Below are 9,630 nucleotides of genomic sequence, written 5' to 3'. Positions count from 1 at the left end.
TCCTTAACATTTGATTTCTTTACATTATACTACAGCCTGTCTCTCATTCCCTATTTCTGTCCCTCATAGAAGGTTCCCACTGTTGACTGGTCTATAGCATAACCCACCTGTATATAGATATTAGCTACTAAGCCCTACTGCCTAGGTGGTAGGCAGAGCGTGCATAGTCTCTGACTGAAAAACGCTCTCTAAAAATGGAAGAATAATAATAATAATATATATATAGGCTTGGGTAGCCGGGGACGGGGAGGGTTGAAAGCCCCTCGAGCGGAGCGAGGGGTTTAAAGCTTGTAAACGTCTCCGTTAGTACTAGTGGCACTACGGAGTAGATCTATGGGCGATTGGTGGATCCCCAAAAAAGAATACCCCGTAAGACCCTTAGGGCCTTAATGCCAAGTCCGGAACACAGCAGGATCTTGTTCAGTTTCACGAAAAGGTCTCCTTCTCGACTGCAGTCTGATCAACGCTATACAAATGATGTAATCCCCATGATCACTGTGAGATGTCATTTTCTTAATAATGCTAAGTTCGCGGCCTTGGCAAATATTCTATAAGGAACCATATCAAGGCGGACCAAAACCTGGCTTATTTTGTCATATCCTTCAGGTATTTCACATTAATCCAGCAATCAAAAAGAACTACTCGGTGGAAACCAGCAGAAAACGTATCGTCGACAGCAGGCCGAAGATCCATTATGAGAACTATGATAGCCAAGATTTTTCGAAGCCTCATCCACTCGTCGACGACTCCTTAGTAGAAATCGTGAGCGGAAATCGTGATCCAGGCGTTTCGATCAACTCATACGGAAAACTTCGTATAACATCCGACGAGAAGAGTCACCGAAATAACAAAACAGCCTTGATTCTTTCCAGGGCAAGCTCTTCGTTGACTATATATGATTTTCGGAGATTACTAGGCTCTGGGATGGATGAAAGTGCAGGCGAGGGCTTTGAGGAAGGTGATTCATCACAAGGATTTCACTCTGTAGCGGATTGCTTACAAAATCCTGACAGTCTTTCCTCTTCGTCATCCCCACTCTTTGGAGCGGAAAAATTCGTGGATTCTCTTTTTCGAGTCACCGGCACAAGCTAAAAAATACCAGGACAGAGCATCTATACTGAAGGCTTTCGCTGCACAATACGCTCCGAGACCCTGTTCCAGCAACATCTTCCCATCACCTGGTCTCACCGTTGAGGGACAGTCGATAGCATTTAAACCACAAGAGTATACTATTACTTCGCCCTTTCAAGACCTGTCTCTCGTCGCTCAGTTGTCGCCGTTCGACCATAAACTGAGGCGCGCGATTAGCAGCCATATCAATGTACTCGGCCCAGATCTGATTGACAAGCAGTCATTTCCAGTCAGGCTCTGGGTTGACTTTCCCGGTAGACCGATCTTGAGTGTGAACGCGATCCAGGAGCTCCTCGAGTTGGACAGCCTGGAGCGGGGCCACCCCTGGCGATTATCTTCAAACCAAGGCGCCATCGTACGCATAGAGAAAAACCCAGTTTCTCAGTCTTCTTCCGGGACCTCTGATGAACCATTGGATTACTCGACAAATACAGTTGCGGACAATTGGCGAATTAACTTTAAATCCGCATCTGATGCGAAACGCTTCGCTCGCTTGTGGCACAGAAGGCGTCTTCCAAAAGTTGATAGTCTCCTGTACTATAATCCGCACATAATTGTAAAGGCCGAATGCCTTATCTAATTGTAGATCATATATACTGCGCTTTTATTCTCATCTTCGCTGCCCGTTCTACCCAGAGAATACTTGATTTTTGCATGTTGCTGACTGCACTTTGGTGCGAAACATACAGCGATTTCAAAATAGTCTTTTCGTGATCACTTCTTATCATGAAGCAGCTGATCAGTCATCTTTGTTTCTTACTCGACTTGGCAAGGGTGTAGGTTTCCCATTGTGCAACACTGCGATTGACAGAGACGACAGAAGGGGTACAAAAAAGGAGTTCATCTAGTAGACAACAAATAACAAGGATACTAAACTAAAGCAAGATTGGGACATAACCAGCCACATTATTATTCACATGGAGGGATCCAGATTGAGCTTCTTCCAGAACTCCTCTGGGGCTCTTACAACGTTTGAATGTCGAAGCACTCCGTAATAGGAGCTGAGAGGGCTATAACTGCTGCACCTCAGGAAATACATCCTATGATCAACAGCACTTGCCCCCGAAATTGCCGTTCGCGCCACTGCCATGCTGATCTATACTGACTCCCTGAGCGCCAGCTTGTTCCGATTTTGACGTATCCATGACCTTCTTGATTTCCGAGGCGAGACTGTAGAAAGCCTTGTCGACATTGATATTATTCTTGGCTGAGACTTCGAGAAAAGGGATACCAAGCTCATCAGCGAGCCGCTGACCTTGTTCAGTTGACACTGCTCGCTTTTCTTCCCAGTCACATTTGTTGCCGATAAGAATTTTGTGAACGCCCTCGCTTGCGTGCTGCTCGACATTTGAGAACCAGGTCCGGATGTCTTGAGAATAAACCCTGATCAGCACTATCTTATGAAGATAGATGTTGGTGACTTACTGTTAAACGAACGTTCGTCTGTGACATCATACACAAGGAGTATGCCCATTGCTCCTCTATAATAGGCAGTTGTGATGGTTCTGAATCTCTCTTGCCCTGCAGTATCCCATATTTGCAGCTTCACACGCTTACCATCCAGTTCAATTGTGCGGATTTTAAAGTCGATCCCGATGGTAGTAATGAACGATGGTGTGAAGGAGTCCTCACTGAAGCGGAGCAGGCAGCATGATTTGCCTACACCAGAATCACCAATGAGTAACAACTTGATCTGTTCCAGTTGCAGATATTAGCACAAGTAATAGAGGTTACCTGGGAAGAATATTCTTACCAAGAAATCATAGTTTCTTGTCCCCGCCATGGTAATATCAATAACTCTGATGCAATAGTCGCCGGTATAAGTGTGCGCTTATAGTGAAACTCAGAAGCGCACGTCAATACCAGTATTCAGTCTCCAAATAAGACCTCCAGCACACCTTCTGCAGAGAGGTGCTGCCACCATTCGGTGGCAAGAAGACAGACTTCCCGATGGTTTTGTACACTGGTTTGTCCACTAGGGGCTAAATGCCAGGAGATGCCGGGTGCCTTAAGATGATCGCTACAGCTGATTATGGAAGTGCTGGCCACCAGAAGCTCCACGATCAGCGCATCAACAACACTTGGCTGGCGATGATATCAGGAGGTTGAGACAGTCCGGTTGAAAGTAACTGAGAGGGATATCTGCTGTTTGCAAGAGGCTTGTAAGTTGGAAATCAGACAAGGTTGGTTCACATACGGTTCCTGGGGTCTTAGCGTCTGGGTAATTACCTTAGGTACTACTCCGTAGTTACCTAGTACTACTTAGCGGAATCTCCACATACCTGTATGTAGAACAGCACAATGGGCCCTGTGAGAAAAACAGCAGGATACCAAGACACATACTTCTCAATTGACAATGAATGTTCCCTTTTTCCTCCTTTGTCTTTTCTTTTTTCTAACATATTTACTATATAACCTGTGCTTCATTCCTATCCTTTAAGCCAGCAATTGGGTACACAAGACGCTGAACACCCTTTTATTCTTCCCTCAAAATCACCGGCGCTAGAGTTTGGTCTCAATTGACTAGAATGGCAAGTAGTAAAGTTCAGGGAAAAGTTTAATTTCGAGATTTCAAAGTTTCAATTCAATCTGGTCAGCCAAGGCGCACATATTGACCTTGCCGAAGCATAGATTACGGTGAATCGGTTGTATTATGACACATGGTTGAAGCTTCAGCATCGCCCCCAAAGTACTCCTCTGAAGTTGAACGAGCGAGACCAACACACAGCTCCGCATCAGGGGGCACTTAGTTTTTAGTGAATTATAAATACCTGCAAGACCTTGAAGTATACTGTACAAATTATCGTTTCTTGACGAAATTCAAGGGAACTAAGGCACCAACCTGACAGCTTCATGTAATAAAACTGCCCTCGACCGAGTTACTCATATCTATTTGGAGTACGCCCATTGCATCCTGCTGACGACCTTCAGTTGTTTATCCACACCGCGGCCGGCATCCATGAGATCCTCTATGTCTTCTCTGATGTCGTGGAAAACCGATTTCGGTAAAGTATATTTTGCTTTGTGGCTCATTGTATGGACCTCGTAAATGAAAAGCCCATGGTCATTGTAAGAAAGAATATATTATTGGAACCAGAAGACCATGTTAAGATCCGATCAATGTTTCTTCCAGTAATATAGTTACCATCAGTCATACAGATACCTACCTAGATAGTAGTCATATGTACCGTAGTGCACATCTCAATCCATCTGTCTCCTTCCCTTTTTGTAACCCCCTTCTATTGCTAAGAATGCTACCAATCCAGCGAAACGTCGCATAAGTCACTAGGATTCCTGGTGTGAGACCTACAAAGCTAATAAAATGTCAGCTTAAACACCCTCTTTTGTAGAGGGGACACAAACCCAAAAACAAGTTCCTGGCTCTTGAGAAGCGCGCGTCTATGCCGCTGATTGCTACCTCTATGTCAACCTTCGTCCTCTGGATCTGGATTAGAAGGGTACGGATAAGATCCATCCCCTAGTAATGTTCCAATCAAAGGCCGATGCAAGTCTCGCTCGTAAGACCTCAAAAGAGGCGTCAAATCACCTTCCCTTACATTAGTAGAGATAACGCTGACATCTGTGCGGACCTTCTCATGGTTAAGGTCTGCGTGGTCGAGAACAAAGTCAATGACCATCCTTTCCAGACTAGCACGATCAGCTACCGGGCTATTTCTGCTCATGATTGCAATTTCACTCTTCCCATCATGTCAGATCGTTCCAATTAACTTTTCCGTCGGCTTCACAACCCAGTTTGTCCAGAAATCAACCACACTTAAACCGAACTCGGAGAGCCAGGTGAGAAGTTCGGCTTTTCGCTCGTGAGAATCCTAAGTATTATACTTAAAGAAAGCAGGACTGTAGAAGCGGCAGCCAATACCGAACAAGGAGTGAAGGGCGCCCGTGTTTGCGAATCAAGGTTCCCGTGGACGACGCATTTTCTTGCAAGCATTCTTGTAAAATGCAAATGAGTCGTTCGATAACATGGATCGGTTGGACGAATGTCCTCTCATCAGCCTGATTTTGCGTGCATTGAATCTCGTTTTCGACAGTTGTGAACACACCATCTTCAAATTCAGTCACGGCGACGTTAGGATCAGTCAAATTCCGCAGGATCGTGTCCATCAATAGAACGCTCTTGTACACGATATTGTGCCACTCGTAATCCGACGGACTATGCTTTCCAGAATCGTTCAAGTCGTCCCCTACTCCAAATGCAAGACACTCTTCCGCCAAAATCCCGATACTGCTGGCGTTTACATCTCTCAGAATCTTCAATGTCTGCTGTCTTCGCCGCACCTCTGGCCTACAACGAGCAAACGGTGACAATATCGAGGACTTTGCGTGCCATTCAGAACATTGTCGAATACTGTGCTGCGCCAACTCGAAAAATCTCTCCCACTTGACGGAAATCGAGTTAAGCCGCAGTTCGGCTTGGTCAGTGGAACGGCTCTTTAAAGTTGAATAAAAATCACCCGTCTGGGCCCACAGTCTAGAAGGAAGTGTTTGCACAGTGTAAAGCGTGTATAACAATAGGATTCCAGAATCTCGTCCCAATACCGGATCTCCCTATTCAAGGCCAATGATCGTTCGAGGAGTGTGCTCATGGCACTACCAAAGGTCTGAACAGCGACCTTACCAGCCAATAGCCACATGAGATTCATCTCATCCCTATAGTATGGACCCTTAGAGGATGTCCTAGTTTGCTGGCTCATGTTGACTGCGAACTTGCTTGAGGACATCCAATACTTTCCGCCGTTGAAGCAACGGCAGACAAGTCGACAAACTCCGCACAGCTGCTTGTAGAGCATTTATCTCATGGGAAGGAGGAAGGGGATGCGTAACGTCAGCAGATTCATTAACTCTATTATTAAAGATTGCAGAAGCAGCAAACTGGTTCGTGGAATGCAGCTGAAGTTTGTCGATTTCTACGTCCAAACGGGAGACAGTCCTGTAACTTTTTGTCAGCCTAATAGATCAAAGATTGATGATTAAGATACATACTCCGCGATTAAGGACATGTTTATTTGTTTAAATTATCAATTGAGCAGGTAATAATGAGTAACAAGACTCGCTTCTAGCGGTTCATATTACCTGGCGAGTAGTGATAAACGGACGCTCAGGAAGTAATTCTCCCTACATACATACGGAGTACGTACCTTGGTACCTAGGTAGGGAGGTATATGTCGTCATCATTTTTAACAAACCTTGCAAACAACCCTCGGAAATATGTCCTGTCCATTACAACAACCTCTTTAGGAAAGCAGATGTTGCAAAGGCATGGGAGTGTCTTAAATTTCACATACTCCGTACCTCTGTGGAGTTATATTGCACTGTCATCGATTCTCAAATATTATGTACTGCTTCATGTCTTCTAATGACATTCAATACATTCTCTGTATCAGAATAACAATAAACAGTACAAAGTATAAACATGGATGGTTAGATGGCCATGGTGACTGACTGTACTGCGCAACGTGGACTCCGCCAAGTTCCGAGGTGTTTTGGCTGGGACTCTCCTGTCAGCCGATTCCGGAAGCCAGATTGCCGAACCATAGGACTTAATCGGGTCCGATAACAACGCCTGTGGACCCCTATAACATTATTACTCCGTAGGAGTGAGATTCAGTATTCTATTATTAAGAAATAGACACCGGTCAGTGCAAATTTTAATGTCAAATTTACATTGTACCTTGCAAAAAAAAGTCAGGCTAAGCTTAGGATGATTTTACTCACATAATTATTTATAGCACTGGATATTTGGAATTGGAATTGATTTTTGTAATCGCCTTTTTTCCCATACATATTCCGGAGTATGTCACCATGTTTGGCTTTATAATTCCTATCTAAAAAATTTGCGAAATGTTTGGTATCCTAGTATGGTTCTAGCATTATTTTTTATATAATCAAATTTACTCATATTTTTTGTTTATGGGAAAATAATAAATTCCGTGACTTGCTTTCCCTGGAAATTTTTAGAGGTAGTATCCCTAAAAACTAGTGTTCTACGATGTGCACACAATCCCTGATCTATAGAGTATAGTGTACCACGCCACTCGGGAAGTACCTGCTTATTGTTGCGCCACTCGGATGTGCCCAGGGCCCCAGAACTTAGGGACCATAATTAATCTTCGCGCCAAATCCTTCAAATACAGCCGCCCTCCCTTTCTGAAAATCTTTTGCATCACAACACACCTTTCCTTCTAGCAACCATCTTCGAATTGGTTGCCAGCAGTCCAGTGTTCAACCCCCGATATAAATTTACAGAGAATATTGCTGCTAGAAAAAAGAACTGCATTGCAATTGTGTATTCTCGAAACATTTCACGACATCAAGTCGGGAAACATGTGAGTTTTGAACTCCGTGACCCTATCAGATCAAAATGCTAACTGCAATCAGGAACTCCACAACCTTGCTCTCCCAGCCCCCAGAAACATACTGGGGGCAATTCGAAGAGATTTCTAAACACAATGCGCACCTTAATGTTGCAGAGCGACTATGGGCTGCATGGTATGCCTACATGCAGAATGATGTTCTGGCAACAGGCATCATGTCATTCTTGATGCATGAGATTGTCTATTTTGGCAGATCTTTACCCTGGATCATCATTGACACCCTTGGACTGTTTCGGAAATACAAAATCCAAAGTGCAAGTTAGCTCAATCCCTAATGTATTGAATTTCCATGCTGACTAAACCCACAGAACAAGGTGCCATCGGCACAGGAGCAGTGGACTTGTGCCAAGCTGGTCCTCCTTAGCCACTTCACTGTTGAGCTACCTCAAATATGGTAAGTGATCCATTTCATAGATGAATTGTCTGTATGCTTACCAGACATGAAAAATGATACAGGCTCTTCCACCCTATGGCACAGTATTTCGGTCTTTCTACTACTGTGCCGTTCCCGTCTCTCTGGACCATGGCATACCAGATTGCCATCTTCTTTGTTATGGAAGATACTTGGCATTACTGGTCACATCGTGCACTTCACTGGGGCCCTCTTTACAAGGCCATCCACAAGATCCATCACCAGTATTCTGCACCCTTTGGATTAGCGGCAGAATATGCATCACCTATTGAAGTGATGGTACTTGGATTTGGCACTGTTGGTTGCCCTATCCTTTGGTGCGCGATAACTGGCGACCTACATATCCTCACAATGTACATTTGGATCGTTCTGCGCTTATTCCAAGCCATCGATGCGCACAGTGGGTATGAGTTCCCGTGGAGTCTTCATCATTTCCTCCCATTCTGGGCTGGAGCCGACCATCATGACCTTCACCATGAGAAGTTTGTTGGGAATTACGCCAGCAGCTTCAGGTGGTGGGATTATTTGCTTGATACTGAATACACACCTGATGCTGTGAAACGAAGACGGGAGAAGAAGTTGCAGAAGAGCGGTAAGAAAACGTCATGAACAAGTATCATCTGCTGGGGGTGTTGTTACAGTATCCAATACTGTAACACAATGAGTAGAGGGGGTATACCAGTCTTGATCTGCAGTTCTACCTTTGTTCATCGAAGGCCAGTGGCTATCTGGACAGAAACATACTGTGACCAACATACTATTAGTGTTATTATACTAATTAGCGAAACTAATAGCAATTCATACAGCTGTAATGTAATAATAACAATTGTTGATAGTCAGGTTCTGATTTACTCGAGGTCTCTTTCACCTAGCTGCGTTACTACTAATTTGCGAATCATTCCCGATCTTTCAAGAACCCTGGGCCTGGTAATTGCCTAGTTACCCTGCAACATTTTGATTACTATTTTCCATGGTGTCTGATGCCAAAGGTCTATGTCAGCCACAGACCAAAGGTACTTGGTCATATGACCTTTGGGCTGGGGTTGTTTAGTAGTCATATCCTACAAACTAATTAAAAAGATTAAAATCCTTCAGGAGGCATTAAGTCCTTTGAGACCTTAAGAGTTAGTTCTAATTAGGGATGCCACAGAGCTGACTTGGCTCAGATACAGCCAGGGGACAAAAGTCCCTGCCAAACTAAGCCCTGTGCAACACTACCAAATTACCCCCTTTTCTAAATATTATTATTATATACCCAATTTTTATAGAAATATATTAAAATTATAGTATTTTATAGAGAATTAGAAGTTTAGAGAGCGTTTTTCAGTCAGAGACTATGCACGCTCTGCCTACTACCTAGGCAGTAGGGCTTAGTAGCTAATATCTATATTATTATTATTATTATTATTCTTCCATTTTAGAGAGCGTTTTTCAGTCAGAGACTATGCACGCTCTGCCTACCACCTAGGCAGTAGGGCTTAGTAGCTAATATCTATATACAGGTGGGTTATGCTATAGACCAGTCAACAGTGGGAACCTTCTATGAGGGACAGAAATAGGGAATGAGAGACAGGCTGTAGTATAATGTAAGAATCAAATGTTAAGGAACAGTAGGTATAGGTGGATTTAACAAAGAAAAAGAAATGAGAGAAAGAACAGAAAAAAAAGGGAGTCAGGATAGGAGAGGTGGCT

At 43.9% G+C, this 9,630-nt stretch overlaps 4 protein-coding genes across 4 annotated transcripts; 2 read left to right on the top strand and 2 right to left on the bottom strand.

Annotated features, from left to right (window-relative positions):
* Window positions 1–519: 519 nt before the first annotated feature.
* T310_10144 (uncharacterized protein) lies at window positions 520–1,711 on the top strand (the record flags this gene model as incomplete). The annotated part of the gene is made up of 2 exons (XM_013467429.1): window positions 520–958; window positions 1,014–1,711. The coding sequence occupies 2 exons, from the start codon at window positions 520–522 to the stop codon at window positions 1,709–1,711; spliced, it is 1,137 nt and encodes a 378-aa protein (XP_013322883.1).
* A 466-nt stretch (window positions 1,712–2,177) lies between these two features.
* Window positions 2,178–3,533, bottom strand: T310_10143 (dGTPase; the record flags this gene model as incomplete). Its single annotated transcript, XM_013467428.1, has 6 exons — window positions 2,178–2,524; window positions 2,557–2,824; window positions 2,885–2,930; window positions 3,329–3,383; window positions 3,414–3,439; window positions 3,475–3,533. The coding sequence occupies 6 exons, from the start codon at window positions 3,531–3,533 to the stop codon at window positions 2,178–2,180; spliced, it is 801 nt and encodes a 266-aa protein (XP_013322882.1).
* Window positions 3,534–4,278: 745 nt separating this feature from the next.
* On the bottom strand, window positions 4,279–5,846 carry T310_10142 (uncharacterized protein; the record flags this gene model as incomplete). The annotated part of the gene is made up of 6 exons (XM_013467427.1): window positions 4,279–4,294; window positions 4,442–4,445; window positions 4,495–4,609; window positions 4,689–4,806; window positions 5,012–5,623; window positions 5,692–5,846. 6 exons carry the CDS (start codon window positions 5,844–5,846, stop codon window positions 4,279–4,281), a joined length of 1,020 nt encoding a protein of 339 aa, XP_013322881.1.
* Window positions 5,847–7,601: 1,755 nt separating this feature from the next.
* Window positions 7,602–9,298, top strand: T310_10141 (Methylsterol oxidase; the record flags this gene model as incomplete). The annotated part of the gene is made up of 7 exons (XM_013467426.1): window positions 7,602–7,641; window positions 7,720–7,802; window positions 7,835–7,920; window positions 7,983–8,217; window positions 8,505–8,530; window positions 8,775–8,865; window positions 9,236–9,298. The coding sequence occupies 7 exons, from the start codon at window positions 7,602–7,604 to the stop codon at window positions 9,296–9,298; spliced, it is 624 nt and encodes a 207-aa protein (XP_013322880.1).
* Between the last annotated feature and the right edge of the window lie 332 nt (window positions 9,299–9,630).

The sequence above is a fragment of the Rasamsonia emersonii genome (genome assembly GCF_000968595.1).
Source record: "Rasamsonia emersonii CBS 393.64 chromosome Unknown ctg1118621762404, whole genome shotgun sequence".
Taxonomy (NCBI): Eukaryota; Fungi; Ascomycota; class Eurotiomycetes; order Eurotiales; family Trichocomaceae; genus Rasamsonia; species Rasamsonia emersonii.
Note: the sequence above shows the minus strand (reverse complement) of the source record. Positions and strands in the feature narration are given on the sequence as shown.